Source organism: Rhipicephalus sanguineus, chromosome 2 (genome assembly GCF_013339695.2).
Source record: "Rhipicephalus sanguineus isolate Rsan-2018 chromosome 2, BIME_Rsan_1.4, whole genome shotgun sequence".
In the NCBI taxonomy this organism is placed as follows: Eukaryota; Metazoa; Arthropoda; class Arachnida; order Ixodida; family Ixodidae; genus Rhipicephalus; species Rhipicephalus sanguineus.
This window is the reverse complement of record NC_051177.1, coordinates 174,527,689-174,550,607: the sequence shown is the minus strand read 5'-3', so window position 1 is coordinate 174,550,607 and position 22,919 is coordinate 174,527,689. Positions and strand designations below refer to the sequence as shown.

General features: G+C 47.1%; 1 protein-coding gene across 2 annotated transcripts in view; it reads right to left on the bottom strand.

The window, feature by feature from the left end:
- Positions 1–6,828: 6,828 nt before the first annotated feature.
- LOC119383865 (phagosome assembly factor 1) overlaps positions 6,829–22,919 on the bottom strand; it is a 75,543-nt gene continuing 59,452 nt past the window's right edge. For both annotated transcript variants that reach the window (XM_037652136.2, XM_037652135.2), the window contains exon 13: positions 6,829–14,512. In XM_037652136.2, the coding sequence (XP_037508064.1) occupies positions 14,429–14,512 (84 nt within the window). In that variant the 3' untranslated portion in view covers positions 6,829–14,428. The remainder of the gene's footprint in view (positions 14,513–22,919) is intronic.

The window sequence follows — 22,919 nt, the reverse complement described above, 5'->3', positions numbered from 1 at the left end:
CCGACGTAGCTGGCAGCGCACCTCCAGCCGACCCTTTTGGGATGCCTGGTGGCCAGTGAGGTCGGCTGCCGGCTATTTGCCAGTGATCAGCCAAACGTCGGCAGTCGGCCAGCGTTGCTTGGGATGTTACATGCCCGCAGCACTTTACACTGTACGACAGCCGTTTGCGTTTCGTGCTGTAGCCGTTCACTTCGCAGTTAAACTGCTCGTCAACTACAATTATCTTTTACACAATAAGTCTCCGTTTCCGAAGCAAAGTGTGGGATTGGGCTAGTTGGTATTCCATTATTAAACTGCTCAGCGCAAAAAAATTTGACACAGTACACATAGAAATGACGAGGACCAGCGCTGGTCCTCGTCCTTTCTATGTGTGCCATGTCAAATTTTTCCGCTGAGCAGCCCGTTCCCGAGCAGGCGAGTGTAAAATATTCCACACATTTTGTTCAATACCTCGTCGTAAAACCTCTCAAAAATCCACTGCTTTGAAGGCATAGCGACAGCTGACAACTGATCGAATGTCAGTGTGATGCAACCCTCAGTCTCGGTAGCGTTAATCGCCTGCCTTTCGTTTTGCTGTTCTATTTCTGGCGGCTCCTCCAAATTGGGCACTGGGCTTTCGCGGGACGCCATGCGTTTGGGGGGGGGGGGGGGGATTTGCGCCTAAACCCCGAACATTTTGGCTTTGAAATGTGGGGTGGAAGTGCTGGGAACAAGCGCGGCACGGCACCTGGCGCGACTTCCCACTTTCCACGTGGGATCAAAACTTCTTGTCCCGCAACGACACGACGATAGTGGTTTACAATCAAGGTCAAGGTCCGCACCTCACAGATCCAGGTCACGGGCCCGATCCAAGTCAAGCACAAAGCCGTCACCTCAGGCAGAGTCCGGAGTGGGTCCTGACGGCGGTCGGGGCAACCGCACAACGGTGAGCTGGGCGGGCAAGCTTTCCGGGGAATCGCTCCCGTCTGGGAGTTCGTCTGAGGCAGTGGTAGAAGAGTCCGCCCTAGGGCAAGAACTAAATCAAATTAAGAAAATGCTAGAGCAACTCACCCGAGAAAACGCAAAACAGAGGGACGAAATAAAACAGCTAAAGGAGGAAAACGCTAAGCTTAGGCGAAATCAGCTACGCGAGTCACCTAGCCCCATACAATCGTCTACCCAAATTATAACTCATGTGTCTGCACAAGCGTCAGGAGCGCATGCAGCAAAACGACGTGCAGAGGAAATATCTCACGTAGAAAGTGAAGACATATCAAAACTCCTAGAAAAGAAAGTAGAGAATATGTTCGGAGAACTAACCAAGGCAATGCAACAGCAATTCGCGGGATTACAATTGCAGCTTGGAGAAATAAAACAAAGAATAGATAGCATAGAAAATCGACTAACGGCGGTGGAGAACACGCAAACAGATTTGAGGCCTATAGGAGCAGGTCCGGTTAAAACTAATACTAAACCATACAACCGGCCGCTAACGACCGAAGTAATCAAAGTCACAGGGGAAGGGCCAGTTACCAAACATGGCTCGACGTAGTCAGTATTCAATTTGGCAGTGGAACTGTCGTGGGTATCGCCGGAAACGGGGAAACTTACAACAGTTCCTAAACGGAAAGAAGGCGCCGGACGTCATCGCCTTACAGGAAACTGGAGGAACGGCTAAATTATTGAATTACAAATCTTATGGATCCCGTGACGAAAAAACGTCCGTAACAACCCTCGTGCGAAGGAATCTCACGGTGATAGAACATGATACGGAAATTTGCGACGTCGATCATGTTCTAGTTGAGTTAGTTCCATCGCAGAAGAGTGGCGAAAGTCTATTTATATTAAACGTATATAGCAGCCCTAGACAAAAGACCAAATTTAGGTCGCTTTTCAGAAAAACGATAAACATTACAAAAAACCGAGCACTTGTTATAGTAGGAGATTTCAATGCATCGCATGCGGCCTGGGGTTATGATAAGGAAAATATCAAAGGTAGAAATCTCTGGATTGACGCCCAACAGGAGGGACTTACGTTAGTAACCGACCCCCTTTTCCCAACTAGGATCGGAAACAGCGTATCCAAGGACACCTCTCCTGACCTTACATTTACTAAGAATATAATCGAAACACATTGGCTCAACACACACGAAAATATGGGCAGCGATCATTATATTATCGAGACTACCTTTAAAGCGGGCCCACGTAAAAGGGAAGGCAGAGCATTAAAAATGGTTGAATGGGATAGTTTCAGAAAAATCAGGGAGAGGGAAGCAAGTGATGCCATCGAAAACTTAGATGAATGGCTCGGAAAGCTTAAGCAAAATATTCAAATGGCAACTAAGACCATATCAAAGACAGAAGGACTAGAAAACACAGACAGTAAGCTCCTACATATGTGGGAAGCAAAGAAGAGCCTAGAAAAAAGGTGGAAAAAACAAAAGCACAACAAAACCCTTAGAAAAAAGATTGTCACCCTCAGTAAAGATATTGAGAAATACGCCGAGCAACTGTGCAGACAACAATGGGAGGCGAAGTGTGATGCGATGGAAAAACAAATAGGTTTCTCCAAAACGTGGAACCTCCTAAGATGTCTGATAGACTCGGACGCGAGCAAGACAGCACAACGACAAAACTTAAGTATCCTTCTACACAAATACAAAGGTACCGAAGAAGAACTAATACAAGAACTGAAGCAGAAATACATTGGGGATACAACAAAAGAGCAATTAAGTTCGTACAAAGGCAAAGAAAATGATTCTCTAGACCGACCCATAATAGAGGCCGAGGTACGATCGGAACTCATGAAACTGAATACGACATCTGCCCCGGGTCCCGATGGAATCACGAACAAAACGCTTAGGAATTTAGATGATAAGTCCATCGAAGCCCTCACCGAATATATGAACGAGTGCTGGGAAAAAGGTCAGATACCAAAACAATGGAAAACGGCAAAAATAATAATGATTCCCAAGCCAGGCAAGAAATTAAATCTTGATAACCTTAGACCTATTTCCCTGACATCATGTATAGGAAAGTTATTAGAGCATGTCATTCTAACTCGCCTGACAAATTATATGGAAGACAATGAGCTCTTTCCCCATACGATGGTGGGCTTCAGGGCAAAACTGTCCACACAGGACATTATGCTTAAGATTAAACATCAAATAATCGATGCGGGCTTCGCAACACAGGATACTAAGGTTATAGTCGGCTTAGATCTTAAGAAGGCCTTCGATAATACATCACATAAAGCTATACTTGAAAATCTTCAAGAGTTAGGGGTAGGAAAAAGAGTCTACGATTATATAAAAGACTTCCTTACTGACCGGACTGCAAGAATAATACTAGGCGAGAGAGAATCCCAAGAGTTCAGTCTAGGCAGCAAAGGAACGCCGCAAGGTTCAGTCCTATCGCCCTTCCTTTTTAACGTGGCCATGATAGGTCTCCCTACAAGACTGAAGGAAATTACGGGACTCCACCATAGCCTCTACGCGGATGACATTACCTTATGGATAGCAGGAGGTGGTGACGGATACATAGAGGAAACTTTACAAACAGCAGTAAACATTGTAGAAGAATATGTCGCTCATAAGGGATTAGCATGCTCACAAATCCGAACTCCTTTTCTACAACCCGACATGTAGAGGTCGGAAAAGCAACAAGGATAAACCTAATATTAAAATCTATATTGGAGACAAGGAAATACCTACGGTCGAAAGCATAAGAATTTTGGGGCTCCGAATCAGCTCGAACGGGCATAACGGAGAAACGATAAGGTTACTTGAATCCAGTGCGCAGCAAATTATGCGCCTAATCAAAAGAATTGCAAACCGGCACTATGGCATGAAGGAAAATAATATGATAAGACTGGTACAGGCTTTTGTCATCAGTCGTATTGTATATGTGATTCCGTACCTCAGACTGCAAGTGGCTGAGAGAGAAAAGATCGAAAGAATCATTAGACGAGTTTTCAAACAGGCGATTGGACTTCCGATAACTACCTCTAATGAGAAATTACTTGAATTAGGGCTGCACAACACGTCAGAAGAGCTCATAGAAGCTCAGAGAATCGCACAATACGAAAGACTAACTCAAAGTAAAACAGGCAGAAATATACTAGAGGAACTGGGCATAAACTACACAAATCAATTTGGCTTCAAAAAGGATATCCCTTACGAGATAAGGAAATGCTTAGTAATCTTACCAATACCAAAAAACATGCATCCCGACCATCATCAGGCAAGGAGAGCAGAAAGAGCGAAAAATATACATAACAACTTAAAAGATTTCCCGGAAACAACGTACGTCGACGCGGCCAAATACAAAAGAAATGACAACATGACTATAGCCGTAGTGGACTACAAAGGACATCATAAGGTCAGCGGTTCGGTAAGAACGAGCTTCGCAGAAGAGGCGGAGGAAGCCGCTATTGCACTGGCCATAGCAGCCACCTCAACTACAGTAGTCATCAGCGATTCGCAGACAGCAGTGAGAAACTTTGCACGAGGGCGGATATCAAAAATCGCACTAAGAATATTGGCTGAACACAAAGACCAGCGAACAATTGATATTATCTGGGCGCCAGCTCACTCCTCCTTGCCCGGCAATGAGGCTGCACACCAGACAGCTCGAGGACTCACAGACCGAGCCTCTGGATTGCCATGTTCGAGCTGGGAGGAAGATGAGCGATTTGAAAGGATGACCAGTTACAGAGAAATCACGCAGCATTATCGCCTCAGCAGGAAAATTTATCCTCCAGCACACGCGTCATTGAACAAAGGACAGGCGGTGGCGTGGCGCCTACTTCAGACACATACGTTCCCTAGTCCGGTAACGATGAACCGCTGCGCGGCGGAACTTTATTCGGACAAGTGTAAATTTTGCAATAATAGGGCGGACTTGAGCCACATGCTCTGGGCGTGCCCGGAGGCTCCAATGAGGGCCGAATTCCCAGACGGGCGTGGGTGGAAGGCCGCGCTCCTCAGCTCCGACTCACAATTACAAGCACGCTTAGTGCGGCAGGCCGAAGACGCTGCCAGGGCCCACGGGATCATGGCCGACGTCTAGGTTGGGTCCCCCCTTCTGAAAGGGGAAGGGGGATCCTTCTGCTAGTTAAATAAAGTTCGTTCATCATCATCATCGCGTTTTTTTGCTGCAATGTGTTGCTGGGGGCCTGTTAGTCATAACACGGCACATCGTTTGCTGCAGCGCGCGACAGATAATTAATTACAGGCTTCTCATTACCGACCAGTGTCAGTTTCGGTTTCGGTTTCAAAACCTAGCGGCTGCAGCGCTCGATCACGTCAGCACACAGAAGTGTGACGCACTTCCGCACTGTTCGCGTCGTCTTCTCGCATTCGCACGCTTGCCGCACGTGCTGCGCGATGTCGTCGCCATCATCGTCCTCGTTGTCGTCGTTCTCCTCATCGTCGTCTGTTGGCGACGATTTCCTTGAGACACCAACAGCGCAGCGGCGAGCGCGTCAAAACAGAAATGGCGGCTACGACGTCATCATAACTTGTTGTACCGGCTACAACGGTTACGTAGGGGAAGTAGGGGGGTCACCTCCGAGGGTGTCAATGCAACAGGTGCGGCCTATAATGCTGGATAGCGCACGCGAACTTCAAAATTCATATAAAATACCTTCCAAGCTTTATTCGCTGTCGATATTTTGCAGATGGTACACGCACGTACACGCAAATCGATCCAGCAGGCTATCTCGGCCGCGAAATTTTGTGTCAGTACCCCTTGAAGGCATAGCGACAGCTGACAACTAATCGAATGTCAGTGTGATGCAACTCTCAGTCTCGGTAGCGTATATAGGTAATCGCCTGCCTTTCGTTTTGCTGTTCTATTTCTGGCGGCTCCTCCAAATTGGGCACTGGGCTTTCGCGGGACGCCGTGCGTTTTGGGGGGGATTTGCGCCTAAATCCCGAACATTTTGGCTTTGAAATGTGGTGTGGAAGTACTGGGGACAAACGCGGCACGGCACCTGGCGCGAGTTCCCATTTTCCACGTGGGATCAAAACTTCTTGTCCCGCAACGACACGACGATAGTGCTTTACAATGCCGTCACTCTCAAAATGAACGTCACAGACCTTGCATTTCGCAGTAAGCTTTCTATCTTTGCGATGCAAAGCTAGAATGGCGTAGGGTCTTTTGCAGGTCCGAAGAAGTGTCGTGAAGCGGAGTCATCGTTGCGGTAGCCGATCTTGCAGCCCGGCGCAAAGCAAGTCGGCATACCGCACTGTGAATCTGTTCGCCCTCGTTACGCTTCGTACATCATGCACGTGTCTTCGTACAAGACGCTAAGCCTGGTCAAGAACAGTCGCAAAAATGACGAGCTAACAAAGCGCAGACGACGCTGTACTCGTACATCGGCGGCGCCGATCACAACAAGCGCCAGCCGCGGGAGCTAGACGTGACTGCAGCGCCACTAGTTCTCACGACCGCCACGCGGACCGCCTCTCCGGCGGAGCTTTTAAACTGAGTTTGTTCGAGTAACGTTGGGGGGAACGGAAGCCACGTCTAGCTACCACTTACGGTTAATAAAATTTATTGTATAAATATATACAGTGTTTGTCACGTCTTTGATGATGTACTGGGCTATCCTTTGATTACTGCTGGGTGAAACCACTGAAGATTTCACGGTGTAACCATGATTGCTTCAGGAGCTTCGCCCAAGCTCTTCATCATTCACCCGTGGATATGCTGTGAATTTTTTTATCAGAGATGCACTTTTTCTGAGACATCGCGGTGACGGTGAAAAATTTGCCTGGAGTTCACACCGCAATATTAAAATGCATGTTTGCTATGTCAGACACATACAATAAGGGCACCCAAATATCCAATCAGTGTTTATTAGAGACAGTTTTTCTTTTTGTCTTTTTTTTTTTCAGTGCAACTGGTCACAAGCTATGCAGTGGAGTACAGAATACGTACAAAGACACAGCATACGACCAGAAAACAGATTCAAAACCCCGGCACTTTTCCGGAGAACGTTGCCACTCAAAGTCTGGCACGCACACATGAATTTGTTCCTCATGTCCAGGTGTCGTGTAGACTGAACATGAAACTCGAGGCATTACCACCTTGCTAGTTTCGACACAACGTTGTCGGAATACACTAAAACAAAAACCTTTTATGTCTAAACAGAAGAAATGTAACAACATGTTTCCCATCAGGCATCACCAAGGCCACAAATAAAGTTCCAAAATAGCATACACACGCACATTCACAAATATACAATTCACTCAGTGCTCAAAGTGAGCAAAACTACAGATGCAGAGGCGGGTACTGCACCAAGCAGCTTTTGATATTAACGGGGCTCAGTACATATGCAAACTGTGCACAAGAACAAAGCCACACATCAACCACACCCGACACAAGAGGACAAATCACAGGCCCTTCAGACTGACATGCCGGCACAAACGTCATAGGAATTCACGTGAACAAGTAGAGAATACCCAGCGGCACTGTGAAGGGCACAGAAAAACTTGGCTCATCCGCAACACCTGCTGGGAATGTAACTGACGACAAAGCTGTGTTCTATGAACGGCAATGTGCCTTCTCGCACACAGCACGGTGGCTTTGTCAACGCATACATCCCATGCAAAGCTTTAAAACCGTACATCGAACCAATAATAATAATAATATGAAGACAAAACAAAGACCTGTCACTAGACAGCATCCAGACCCATTAAAGCCTGACCAAACAAAAAATTTGGAAATATAAAATGCCTCAAAATGATAAAAACATTCAGACACCAGAAAGTTGTTTCGGTTAAAAACAAGCACTCTTAAATACTACACACAGGTAGACACTAATTTCACACACACTAAACATTATCAAGCTTTCTTTTTTCTTTTTTTTTCTTGTATGACAGAGAGCAAAGCAAAGCCTCATTTCACAGAGTGCAGTATCCAATGTTTTTATCACAAAACGCAATGTTGGCACGTGTCATTCTTAAGTGTAGAATGCCATTAGTTATATGACCCAAGCACCATGAGAACGCATACAATTTGATGTTTAGTCACCTTCAAACTGTTACAATCGCATCAAAGAGAGCTTTAAACAGTGCCTGCACAGCAGTCTTTGGAAGCAACGAAAAGCGGCGGTAAGTCTGAAAAGTACAACATCCGAAATGACATTTACACTTTAATTAAGAAGCCACTATGGCGTTACATCTGAAAGGTTAGGCGAGGGCGACAGTGCAAAAATCCAGCACATTCCCCACACACAGGCCGATAAATGGCCATAGCATAAAAACACATTTGTCACTCCTTTGTGACAGTCCACTTGACATAATGATAAAGAAAAGCACAAAGGCAACATTTTCATACCCTTGTGTGTCATCAGATGATACATAAACAGAACTAGAAGCCTGTTATACACGCTAGAAGCAAGCACAGGCACACAAGTGAGTGTAATGCAGTCGTGACGTGAAGCATGTACTACACTACATTGCACACTTGTTTTTCAGCGACACTGTCCTTATCTTCAAGACAAATCAAGAAATGTGAGATCTGCACACTCAGATGACAGAGGTGCTAAAAGCTAGCATATATATATATACAACAAAAACATAAGAGAGCTTGCACTACCACATTTACTCAACAGTTACACTCGCCACCTTCTTGAAGCAAGAGGCCTAACACTATACGTACAGTCCTCATGGATTGAAATGGAACATCAGTTTTAGCAGAACGACTGGCATTCGCAACTGCTCGAGATAATTGTGTTATGTTGCAACACATCTGGCCGCTAAAGGTAATGTTGGCTCTTATGCTAGTGGTCTGAGTCGAATTTACACCCATATGAATGGATCTGAGGACGATGTAAACAAGAGTACGTGTATTACTTAGCCCTAAAATGTTGTGTTTCAATCCGTCAGGACAGTCCATAGAGCAGTGTCAGAACAATGCTCCAACTTTTGTCTTATGGAGTGCTTGCAGCTGCTGCGCGCAAAATAGTGCAGTGCACACTGTGCCATTGCCTCAAGCATGGTGACACACGTGCTGCGATTGGGTGGCCGGTGTGCCATGTCCATGCAGTGCCGTTCATCAAGAAAAGCTGAAACATGCAGGAATGGTATGTTGATGAACAAGTGTGCCTCACTGATGCAAGTAATCTTTTGGGTGCAGAAGCATAAATAAAGAAACCGTGGGGCCACAAAATTCATATGGGGACAGATTACCAGAAAAGCTTTGTTCACATTTGTATTCGCATTGCTGCGCTGTCTTGTTAAAGGGGTGGTGCCATCAAATTCCGAGGCTATAACAAGCCTGTTGTGGGTTTCCTCTGTATGCAAGGTCACTCCACACGAAGGGTTGGGCACAGCAAACGTTTAGAATATATTTTAACTCACTTCCAAAGTGTACGTAAATGCCCATTCTCCCGATCGAAACCCATCGCTAGCGTGCCAACTCTGATGTAGCTCTATAGGAGGGGCAACGAAAGTTGTAGTGACGTCACACCAGATCTGCTTTAGTGGCTTGAGCGACCTCCGCCACCTCCGCAGCATACGTACCGGCTGTAGTGAACTAGAATATATTCTAGTTCCGAATATAGTACCGGCAAAGCATCGGTTGCTACATCACTCACCGAGTTTCGATCGCTTCCTGGCTATGTGCGTCACAGCCTTGTGTGGTCACGTGACCAAGCCCCCTACACTTCTACGTCACTGCCCAACCTCTGCGCCCAGAAACCGAAACCGAAAGTTCTCCACATCAAAAGGCGATATTACATTATTTAGCGAGAATACATGAATCTTGGTGCGTGCATCATGCTTCCTGAAGGTATAGGAAACTCTTACAGCAAAGAATGCGCAAGCCGCAAATTTGGTGACACCACCCCTTCAACTCCACTTTCTCGCAGTGCTCTACATTGTACTGCAGCAGTGCCACCACCAAACTCTTTCCCCCTCCCCCTTGCCAGTATCCATTCCTGTAACAAGTTCTGCAGATACAGATGCGAGCTGCCCATTGTACCCCCCCCCCCCCCCCCAGGGAGTGCATTGGCTAGAGGTAAACAGCTTTACTGCAAAATTAAAAATTACAATACTACTATATGCACTATGCTTAGCTGTTCTTTGGGCAGCACAGAAACACTTTATAAACAGAGTGCCTTCTGTCACAACAGATTTGCCCATATATGCTGATGGTAGTATGCCTAGAGTTCAAGGTATATACCATAGCCAGGATTCCTGGCACCCAGGAGAGAGTACACGGGTACCCTCACCTTCAATAGTGGCAGCGGTTCGCAAGTGCTCCTAACTGTGCCAACCAAACAGCGACCAGACACAGTCTTTGCCTCAATTTTGAAGGTGCTGGTCAAATATTAATGCCTATGTATATAATTTCAATGGCAAATTGATATCCGACAAGCCTGCCAACAAGCCGGTCACTTTCTGTGGCACAGCATGAAGTAGCTCCGCACCTGAACAAAGCGAAGGACGTTAAGCAGCACTGGCACAAGTGTGAACGTTACTAAATAGCAAATGCAAGTTTTTCTCTCTCCTAGCCATGAGAAGTATATGCGAGGGTTACAAGTGAGTAAATGTGGCAACACATAAAAATGCGGGAAACATGAGCCTGTAGCATCACCATATTGCTAATGATCAGGAAACTCTCGAGAAAATAAATTCAAATAATTAAATTAAATTGTCGAAGAACTCCTTACACAGAAGTGAAGTTGTCGGCAACTGTTCCACATCAGGCCGACTGCAGCTTTCAAATTTACTATACAGCATTCACTAGTGAAAAAGCTGAGCCATGTGGGCAAGATGTCGAGCAATGTGAAACCCACAACCAGCTTGTGCCTACATCACCATTGTTTCACACGAGACCCACACAGCATTAGTTTATGTGCTAGTTGGTTCAGTGTTTTAAAGCAGCAGCCCACATATGGGACATGAGCACAAAGTCATAAAACTGATGACTCGAGCTCTCGTAACATCAGTTTTACGTTCTTGTGCCCATTGATTGCTCTTGTGCTAATGTTTCAATATGTGTTGCTCGTTAACCTTTAGAAAATGGGGCATCACTATGGATCACTAAACAACTCTACAAAACAGGCTAATAGTGCCTTCTTTCGAAACCCAGTCTCTCAAGCCACCTTCATCTTGGCACGGTGAAAGAAAGATGCCTCCAAACAAAAAACTAGAGGTTCAACTAAATTACTACTCTACGGCAAACACGTCCTTTCGATGCTTCTAATGGAGACATGCGAGGCATGGAGATTACGCGATGCAAGATGAGAGGTAACTAAAAGAAACAGCCCAGAAATAAGGGACCATATGCATGAGGCCTTATCTCAAAGCATCTTCCTACTGGCAGATGTTCCGAGTGCACTGCACTTGTAGTGACTCGTGGGATAGCAAGACAGTTGCTGTGGCCAGTTGCAATAATACATGTGTTTGCAGCTCATAGTCATAACTATGCTGCTGCGTTAAAGCAGTGTTTTTGGAAGGACGTATCATCAACGTGGCAAACTGAAATTTCATAGAAGTCAACTTATCCTTCGAAACAAATTGTTCTTAAATGCTGCCCGCATTGTTAAACTGGTGCATTGTGGCATAGTTCAGCTGATGACAGAAGTGACAGTGTCCGAAATTTCCGGACATGACCGCCAACGAGGTGCTGCCTTTGCATAGTACCGAATTTGTAATGCTCCTTTCATTACTTAGTGGTACTACTTGCATGAAAGAAACACTTCAAAAGTAGAAAAGAAACGCATTCGTTCTCCCTTTCAACAAGGTTATCCAACTATTTACGCCAGTGTGAAAATTTGTTTCAGTTTTGCAAATTTCACACATGTTTGGGCTACTTGGTAACTAAACATACACGTTCTGCTCAGCATATAAAAAGACAGATGGCACAATAAGGATAAGGAGGACTAAACAAGCAACCGTGCCAGTACAACACAGCTAGGATCACATGACAACCACAAAAGCGTAGCAGACCTTGAGTTGAGTGGTAGGCCAAAAAACTCTTTTCGATATCACATATCAAGTGCATATGCTTATATAATGCCTCATCTAACACAAGCCCCTAAAACCTCTTCACATATAGCAGACCCTCAATACAGTAGAACAGTGATCAATGGAACACTCTTATAAACAGAGTTGCTGTTTAAACGAAACTGTCTCTAATTTTGTTGATTTCCTGCTTGAGTGCTCCAGCCCCAAACACCTTTCTCCGTATGTGAAACTTTTGTTAAGTGAAACATAGTTTCCTGGTCCTTTCAGGTTTCGTTCAACGAGATTCTACTATTTGATGAAATCCGTCGAATAATATCTGCGAAGTCCACAATGTAGAGAAAATTTCATGAAAGGCAAAAATTCTGACCCGCCCGAGCAGCTACACAAGCAGTTACAAGGAAAACCCACGTGTGTTCTTCAGAAAGGTTTGCAGCTGAAGGAAACTCGTACTGATCTTGGATCAGGTCGCTAAAGTCTTTTATAAGTATGTCACATGACCCTAGCTGTGATCCGTCAGCAGAGGAAGCTACGGCCCTCTTGAGAGCAGTTTGACCTTAGCCATTCCCGTTATATTTATGGTCTCAATCCTGGACCATGCACGACAACATGTTTGTGTAGTACTAACTGTGCCCCTGCAAGTTCGCTTCCTCCCATTTCTCAATGCCAATTCATTTTGTTTAAAAAGAGACTGCCTACAACACCCCTGCGTCTCCATCACACCTCCTTACAGCTTACGTGCATGCCTTCTTTTTGACGAGCCCCAAGAGCACACCCTCTCAAGACGATACTGCCAGCTACGGAAAAGTACACACATGCCCCTCAGCTCTCCTGGTGTTTTCAAGTGACAGCTTAATTAATGCATCAGCAAAAGAGTATGCGATAATGCCGATCAGGGATCTATTGATGGGAAGTTGCATGAGCACTCCAAGAAACATTATCATAAGCACTCTTGATCAGGTCAACACTGCTCTGTATAGGGAACCAGCGCTGGCCAGGGTGCCCTAACACAATTTCTGTATCTCATCTCACCCTGTCGGCACCAACTGTTTAGCCTGCCATAGAAATGCATTTCTTTGTTTTACGAAAGAAGTACGCGTGCTTACCTTTTCACATAACATAGCGTGACTGATGGAAGATTGTTATCTCATTCCAGAGGCCAAATTGGACACACTTGCTCATTGCTTTCCATATCAGTCACCTTACAAGCGCGGCTTTTTTTTTTAACAGGCATTAGCAGTTAAGAGGTTTTTGCCTGCCCATCCAATAGCACTTCCTTTTTCATGCATACCACATAAAAAAAATTTAAGACTCAGTATTATCACTGACTACTCGCACAAGCTCAGTACACACAGTGTCCTTCAAGTTTGAAGTCGTCTGAACACTGGAGTGCCATGTTCCCAGCATTCAGGACTTGCTATGGATAGCAACACTCGTATGTGCTTGGCTTGCGGCTTTGGCAGAAATTCATAACATGTAGCGCAAGACTAGTGCTTTTTCGAAATACTGCGTTATCGTCGTGAGACATATTTTTACAGAGACTGCAATTTTCTCTTGGAAAGCTGTCAGCACAGAAGAGCTTCAGTGATGGTTCTTTATGCATGTGTGGACTTCCCAAAACATAACTTTTTCCTTTTCCTCTAGAACTTTTCACAGGTCCAGGATTGGACTTTCACGGAGAAGCATCGTCAGAAACTGTCAAGTCAAGTTCAACTGGTCAACTCAAATCAATGGATTTCTAAATTTGCCATGGCTAAAGGCAATTTCGCTTGAGAATAGTGCAGAGAGAAAGACGGCTAATTTCCAGCGTGTCTCACTGATTCTTTTCAAATCAGATGGCTGTGGCAGCAGGTAGCCATATTTCTCGCAACAATGCTGAAGTGTGGATTAAAAACCAAATGTTTGAAGGCATACTGCGTTCTGCCGACTGCGTTTGGCCACTTCCACTGAGACCCAGCGTGTAGCACAACACCTCCTATTGGTATACCTGCGATCGTCATGCATGGCAAAATGCTAATGCAATCGGTCAGCTCATTGAATTCAAGTACAGCTCCTGCCAAATGGTGAGCAGAATTCAGCATTTTTCCTGATGTGCAGGTGTCAAAACTGTGATGCTGCTAAAGAATGAATGTTTTAAAAAGTTAATAATAATACTAAAAACATCAGACATCAGTGCACCGTGATGGTTCTTGCACGCTCTCTCACTCCTCACTGACACTGGCCTGGGTTCTCCACGAGCTTCCTTCCCAAAATGGCATATACACACACACACATGCCACACGCACACACGACACTGCAGGCACTCAGAGTCCCGGAGGTGAGCGACGAGGCGGGGGCTCACGAAGAAACGACGACGGCTGTGGCAAGAGGCGCAAGGGAAGCGGGCTGGGTGGCGGGGAAGGAGCGGCGGCGGCATTGTGGTGACTAGTGGAGATGTGCGCCAAAGACAGTGTGCCAGGGAGGTGGTGTCATGAGGCCGTGCCCTTGGCCCTGTGCAGTCGGCCGTTGCGTTGGTAGAGCGTCACCGACGCTATGTGCTTGTTCCGCATCACCTGCAAACCACACGGACGGCAGAAGAAGCAAATAAGTATCAGCGAACACAAACGTTGCTTCGCTACACCGTTTAAAGCACTGCACGGGCCAAAGTTCTTGGCTCTGGCCTGTCCCTAGACCTGCTTTATGATCCCGAGCCCAGCCCAGGCCCATGATACAGAGCCCGTCTCAGGCACACATAGCCAAGCCAGGCCCAGGCCCTACCCAGGCGCTGCTGTCCTGGGCCTGAGCTTAGCCAAGGCCTACTGTGCACAGGGATGACCTGGGCATGCTGGGAATTGGTTAATGATTATAGTGTAGCGTCATCATCAGCGTATATCTTTGTCATAACCATAATTCCCCCTCTTGCACCGTGCCTATTGCATAGCTCATGCTGCAAGACTCAAGGCATGAGCTAGAAAAGAACTGTCACGATTTCAGCTTGGCTGGGCGCCGCCACTCCGCTTCATTTCAATTTCTTCAAACAAAGTAGCAACAATGGCACTGCCACATCAGCAACCATCACGCTTCTCTCTCGCTGCAATATTATTGGTGTCAGGCCTTTTGTAACGGGCGATCAGGCGCACAATAATGAACTCCAGGCGGTCGAAATTAATCCAGTCCCCTCTATGGCCTGCTCTGTAATCATATTGTGGTTTTAGCACGTAATACCCTACAATTTAAATGAAATGTTGCTAATGTGGTACATGACAAATCAATACAATAGTAAATGTATACAGTCGAACATATCAATAACGAACTCGAAAGTGCAGCGAAAAGAAGTTATTGGCCGCGAGATCGGCCTACAGGTGGCAGCACTGTCGCCGCGTTAGTGTGGAGAGGCCGCCGGCGGCGCGTATACAAATGCACACAGTGGCGCTTCGTTGTGAGCGCTTTGAGCCGATTCTCGGCGAATAAAATGCATTGATTGCAGCCCACTGGTAATATATAACCTCTTCATTGTTGAATCGATGGATGAAGATCATCCAATGGTCTTATTACTAGTGAAAGAAGCGCAGTCTGCCGATGAAAGGGATGCTCGCCCTGGATTACAGTCTGCCCTTACGCACTTTATGACGCTTTTGGTTGTTTTCTCTGTACATGCTGGGCTTCTGTTCTATTTACTACGCACTGGTGTAGCACGACTGAACTACTTAAGTGTTTACTTCTTGTTCATTTGTATACCAGCCCATATTCCTGTGCAGTTAGCACTGCTCGCGCAAATACGCATTTTTTTTTATTATTGTTCAGTTTTTGATGAAATGTAGGACATTTGATAAGTTTAGTCAAGAAAGCTACGTTATCGACAGCGCTTTAGCGCCACGGAGACGTTCAACGCGTACGCACTTGTTCTTGCTCTAGTAACAGAAAAAAAAGGTAAGAGTTTAGCACAGAGCTTTCACCGATTGATTACATGCACGACAGTGATGCAATAAATGTCCGGTTATTTTATGGAATAAGTGTATTTTTTTAAACAAATAATGTCCGCTACCTTCCAACAATTTATAACAACTCCACACAAACGCTCAAGGTAGTGTAATAAAAAAGGATGAGACTTTGCATGAAATTATACTACAGAAATGTAAGGCACGCCGTCGGAATTAATTTTGAACATCAGGGTTCTTCAAAGCGTACCTAAATCTAAGCACACGGGTGGTTCTGCGTAAATTTCGCCGCAAGTTAAAATCCACACTACGTGCGCTTCAGCCAGTAGCCGCCAGGCGGCGACTGCGCTCGATCTCGCGGCTAATAGCTGTAGTCCATAGCATATGGACTTGCCCTCAAAAACGTGCACTTAGTGACCAAGCAACCTTTTTTTTCTTCTGCGCATTATTAAAAAGTGCTCCTCCGGTGACATGTTAGGCCTTTCACGTGCTAAGCGACACCCGCTGCGTGCTCATGAGTGAACTAAACCGCCTTTGCAATAAATTGACACCTTTCACTGAAGCGCAGTATACCGCCATGTGGAAACGATCATCCCTGGCTAGTTGCACGCAGGATATCGCCTATTAGGCTCACGCCATCATTGCCGGGCTGTTTGCTGCCTACTGTATGTGTGCATCTGTGTGCTCTTCGTGCATGCTTCACTCCGGACGTACACTGGTGCGATGAGTAGCCTGTTCATTCAGTGCGACGAAGACAAGCATTTTGCAAGCAACGCAAAAGCGGTCTCGCATTACGTGGCGGCGGCGAACTTGTGAACGGCAGCATGGTGCGTTTGTACCGCTGTCACTCGGCATGGTTTACGCCACACGCGTAGAGGAGCAGATACCGTATATACTCGTGTAAGGGCCGCACTTTTTTTTCGAAATTTTTGCTTGGTGCGGCCCTTACACGAATCAGGCCGATGACAGCTCACCAAAGGTCTGTACTGTTTCCGCGACAGTAGCAGAGTGTAAGAGAGTCGCAAATAACATTCCAAGAATGTTTTTATTACGATTCCATTTCGCTATCGCTGTCCTCGTTCTCGGAAGAGCTCGCCTCGGCGTCGGCGTCCTCCCAGAGACGTTCATCCTCAGCGCCGCTCATGCAGTTTGAAATTCCAGTCACCTTGAAGCTTTTCGCGACTGTTTCAAATGACACGGCACGCCACGCACTTAAAATCCATGCACACACTTGTTGTAGCGATGCCCACCCCCGACTTGCCTTGAATTGTGCCTGGGGTATTTCCATGTGGCGAGCGATGGTCAGGGCTTTCACGCGGATCATGTCAGTTGAGACGGCGTAGCCGTCTCTTCGAGTGTCGATGACATATTTGACAAGTTCGCCTTCGAGTTCCGGGTACTTGCACCTCTTTCCGCGAAATGCTTTTTGGCTCCTGTTGGTAGCGGCGAGGGCATCTTTCTGTTTCATCCAGTAACGCACGCGCTTCTCATCGACGTCAAATTTGCGTCCAGCTTCTCGCTTGCCGTGCTCCTCGGCCTATTCAATCACTTGCAGTTTAAAGGCTGCAGTGAAAGATCTCAAGTGCCGGCCCATCATCCCTCACCTGCGATGGCTCAAACAGGGCCACTACTACAGACAAAGTGACACCGACAACACCGATCTGAAGAAACACTGCCAAGCTACCCACACAATGCCAACGATGCGCCACACAAAGCAATAATGGCGCCATTGAGGTCGGCGGAAGCGGAAAAGCTGGCAGCGCCATCTAGCTGCAATTTAACTAACTACACTTTTCTGGCGGGACTTTTTGAATTTTTTTTTCGAAATTCCCCCTCCAAAGTAGGGGTGCGGCCCTTACACGAGGGCGGCCCTTACACGAGTATATACGGTAGCTGCAGAATAATCATAATGGCACAATCATCACCAGCAGCCGCCTCACCTTCGCTCTTTCCTGCTGGTTATCCGTGAAGGCATCACCACAATTGCGCAGAAGTCGTAATCATCGATCGACCAGTCTCTGCTGTTACCGAAAACACGAATGACCTTTTGCGGCACATTGTGGCATCAGCGAGTTGAGGGTCGCAGTAAACTTTTATTCAATGAAAAATTATCGCCTCTTGCATTCCAAGGCCTAGTATGGTTCATAGTAGGCAGTCGTAGATGCAGAGAACGGCGTCAGAGTAGTTTGCAGTCCGAAAGCTGACCACAAGTCTTCACGCAGCCCCCTATTTCTTTCTTTCTATCTCTTTTTTTTCCTCACTGGTATTCTGCCACTGAAGAAGCGCCTGGACAGTGAGCGACCTCACTCACAGCGTCTGAAATCTACACGCGGTGCTCGCTGCGGTCTATGATATCTTCGTCGCAAGTAAGCTGCAGTGGCGTACACATAAGCACGCGCCTCTCTCAAGCTTTAGAATGCCCTTTTTTTTTTTCCGCTTCGCATGCGCCATATTTTTACTGCAACTGTGTCGGAAGTGCTTGTAAAAGTAGGAGGCTTTGAAACATGTTCGCTATATGTGGACGCAGTTTCAATGGGGAGCATAGGAAAATCGTAGATGCGCCGAAATATGGTCGTTATAACCGATTGATTGCTATACAGTCGCCGACCAATAAATTGGACACCGATGTTTCCGACATGCTCGGTAATTCGGACAGTCACGCAGCACCGCCGATGATCCCATAGAAGTAATGTGCAAAGACGACCGATATTTCGGACAGCTGCCGGATCTACATTCAATAATCCGAACCCTGTCCGAGACTATCGCGCACGCCGAATCGCCAGCCATTATCTCCTCCGGCACCCATACCATAGAAAGTATGGCCTCAGAGATCAAAACGAAAGCGAAATTGTGATCTATAAGGCTTTACTTCGATCGCTACTTGATGCCTCAGAGATTTGTAATTGAAAATGCCGATCTCGGAGGCACTGGTCAAGTGTGGGAAATCGCATAGACATCGCGAACATCCTACATTCCGGTTCCCGTATTCCCACGCTGCGCTGCTATTGCTGCTATCGCCACCATTCTGTTGAATGTGTGTGCAGTAAAGCGTTTTGCTAAGGCAGTGACTACGGTGATGGGGCCCGTCAGTGCAGTGCAGTGTAGCCCATTTATAATGAACCCACTTACAGCGAAATAGCGGTTATAACGAAGTGATCTTGATTTCCCGTCCCAATTTCCATATTTTCAATGCCTTTAAGTCCACTTTTAACGAAGTAAAAAAATGCGACTCAGTGGATATAGCGAGGTTTTTTGTCGAGAACAACAACAAAAAGAAATCCATCAAACCACCTTTCGAGTTCTCGCATCAATCAACTAGGCCGAAAAACCGCCAATTCTTGGCTCCCGGCAGCCGTCTCACCCCACTCGGCTTGAAAGCTTGCTTCACCGCACCACACGGCCACCCGGTAGCCGTCTCGCGAACGCTTCCCATTCTTTTTTCCAGTGCCAGGCGGGCCGACCGCGGCGATCTTATAGGGCGAGACAGACGGTACGATTTTTCATGCAATTCGGCGTCCGACACGGCGGAGGGGAAACTGGAATGGTGACCTTTCATAGCATCGTACAGCCACCATTCCCTCTCCCCCACCGCGGCGTCGGCTGTCGAATCGCATAGAAAATCGGACCGTCTGTCCCCCGCTTATCTTGTTTCACGGCATAATCCTCTCTTCAGAGAGGAGGCCGTGGGGGCAGCTTCAGAAACTTTGTGACCACTTTAGACCGGTTCCGCTTGTGGCGCCTCATTTTGGTGAAAAAGCGAAGCAAGTTGGTGCGCTCCTAAATTGCTTTTCTTCCACGGCATGGCACCACCAGCTAGCCCTGCCTAAGCCTGGCTGTGGCGCTCCGCCAACGGCTCCGCGCGAACCTGTCGCACTCAAAGCTGTTCTTTCTTTCGTTGTGTTCAGTCAGTTCAATCAGCAGAAGCAGCTGTTCCGTTCGCACATGTTGTGCTGTGTCTCTGTTCACAGGTGAAAAGCGGATTATCGAAGTGCGCTTGGACTTGACCACGGTTGAGCAGCAGAAGCATTCATTCGCTCGTGCTGTTTCACTGGTGAAAAGCGGATTATCGCAGCACGCTTGGACTTGCCGCGGTTGCAGCTAGGCCTGCCCATGTGAATCGGCGAACTTTACGACAGCAGACCTCGATGCTGTTGCAGCGGATGGTGCTGCGGCAGTGACATGCTTGGGGCAGCTGTGGGAGGCCGCGGACAATGCAAGCCTTGTCCCAAGCAGGTTGGATTATCTGGACTTTGCCCTGGCGGATCAAGACCTCGTCGCAACGGAGGAGCTCACCACCGATGAACTCGCCACTAGCGTCTCCGAAAAGGGAACGGCCACAGATAGCAGTTCCTCAGACGGCGAAGGTGACGACGTTGGTGCACCTCAGCCTGGGACCGCCGGAGCAGCTCTCACAGCTGTCGACGCGCTGCGTATGTACTTGTGCACCGAACTGGGCAGATGCGATCTGATGGACAACGTTGAGCAACGTGTTCTGAAACGCGCGCTTGCGAAACGCGTGCAAGGGACCCTTGATCGCTTTTTTCAGAAAGTGTAAATAAATTATTTTTCTTGGTATGCATAATGTTTGATTTTTTTTAGAGTCCAGATATAGCGAAAAAGCGGTTATAGAGAAGTAATTTCAGATTCCCGCCAACTTCGTTATAACCGGGCTGCACTGTAGTTGGGTCGTTGTAGAAAGCATGTGCGACTGACTCCACAGTCTAGGCGTTGTTCTGTAAATTTAAAGTCTTTATGGCTTTGTTGCTCGAGCTTTTGCCTTTGCTGTCAGTACACGGGCTTACAAGCTTGGCAGGCTTTTGCAAAATAGTTATGGTGGCCGATCTACGGGCAGTGAACAGTTTCGCGAGCACTGTCCTTGCTTCATTGCATGTGTGCGATCTCTTCAACACCCAATCACTATGTTTAAGCAAATTTCCCACGGCAGCCCGCCAACGCGCAGGCTCAGCCTAATGACTGCCAGCCGCTTGGTCGGTAGTAACTGTTAATGTTGACGTTTCCTACTGAGTCCTTGAACATATACAGTCGAACCCACTTACAACGATCCCACATATAACGATCTATCGGTTATAACGACCATATTTGGGTGCACTTACGATTTTCCTATGCTAACCATTGAAGCTGTGTCCAGATATAGCGAACATTTTTCAAAGCCTCCTACTTTTACAACGAACACTTCAGACACGGTCGCGGTAAAAATATGGTGCATACGAAGTGAAAAAAAGTTAAAACATGCCTTCTAAAGCATGACAGGAGCGCGCGCGCTCGCGCGTGCCCCGCTTCAGTTTACTTGCGACTAAGATACCCAGATCGGCGAGCACCGCACGCAGATTTAGGACGCTGCGAGCGAGGTCGCTCACTTTTCAGGCGTTTCTTCAGTGGTACAATGGCAGTGGGGGAAAAAAAATAGTAGGCAGCATGAAGCCTTGCGGTCAGCTTTCGCACAGTAACCTTTCCTGACGCCGTTCTCTGCAGCTACGACCGCCTGCGATGAACCAAACAATGCCTTGGAACGTAAGAAGGCATAAATGCAAGAAGTGATAACCGCGATAACTTTCCATCGCAAAAAAGTTCACTGCGTCCCTAAACTCGTCGACGCCACAATGTGCGGCGAAAAGTCGTCCGTTTTTTTGGTAACGGCAGAGAACGGTCGATCGGTGATTACGACTTCCACGCGATTGCGGCGATGCCTTTGCGGATATAAGCATCAGAAAAGAGCGAAGGCGAGGTGGCGGCCGTCGATGAACGTGCCATTAACCTTATCACAGTTATCTGTAGATATCTGCTCGGCTGCGCGTGTGGCGTACTACGCCGTACACTCAAGCGCGTCATGCTTAGCCATGCTGCCGTTCACAAGTTTGCCACCGCCGCGTCGTGCGAGACCGCTTTAAAGTGCGCGTCGCATTGTAGAAACAAAATTAGCTCGCTGTTGTTGAGCGGCGCAGGCACCGAGAAACGTCGATGCACTGACAGCGAGCGTATACTGCGTGTTTGACTAGGTGACAACTGAAGTGCGCTGCGCATCGTCGTGCAGGGCCGTGAGAGCATCGCGAAGATGTCGAGTGTGTGTTGCTTGGAAAATGCTTGTTTTCGCCGCGTTGAACGAGGAGGCTAGTCGCCGCACCGGTGCACGGTCCGGAGTGAAGCAAGCACGAAGAACGTACAAGCGCGCGCGTACGGCATACAGCAAGCGGCCCGGCAGTGACTCCGCGACACGAGTAGGCGACGCGCTGCACGCAACTAGCCAGGGATGATCGGCTCCATGTCGCGGTACCGCGCTTCGGTGAAACGGTGTCAGCTCATTGCAAAGGCGGTTAATTCACTCGTGAGCACGCAGCGGGCGTCGCTTCACGACGCGAAAAGGCTTAGCTTGTCACCGAAGGGGTTGTTAGCACTTTAATAAAAGTGCACAAAGAAAAAAAGAACGGCTTGGCCACTAAGCACCCTTTTTTAAGGGCGAGTCTATATACAACGAACTACTGATATAACGACCACTTTTCGAGACACTTATGAGTTCGTTATAAACGGGTTCGACTGTATCACATCGTGCTTAACTTTGGTTACTGTTCGACATTGTTTTTGTGTAGCGCAGTTTCACGCGTAGAAGTCTGCATAATCGAGGAGGTCTCAAAAGTTAGTCAGCGACTTTCTGTTATGGTGTTTTTTTCGTGAGCTTTTTTTATCCCTCCGTTCATTTTGTCGCCAACGCAGGTTTTTGGACTTAATCTTCAACATTTGGAAACTTAAAAGGAGGCAATAGCCCGATCACATGTATTAATTCTCGGACATGCATGACTGCTTCCTCAGCATGTTTTGCGTTTGTGCAGCATTTGAAAAAGAGTGCTTCAGTCAAAACGAGGTACTGCTTATAGCGCGGATATACAGTCAAACCTTGTTAATACGTACCCGCTTTAAGCGTACTAACGGTTAAAACGTAGTTGCGACGAATCCCCGACCGAGTCTCATAGAGCCCAATGCATTCGCTGACCGCTTAAACCGTAGTACTTCGCCCTACGCCTACCGG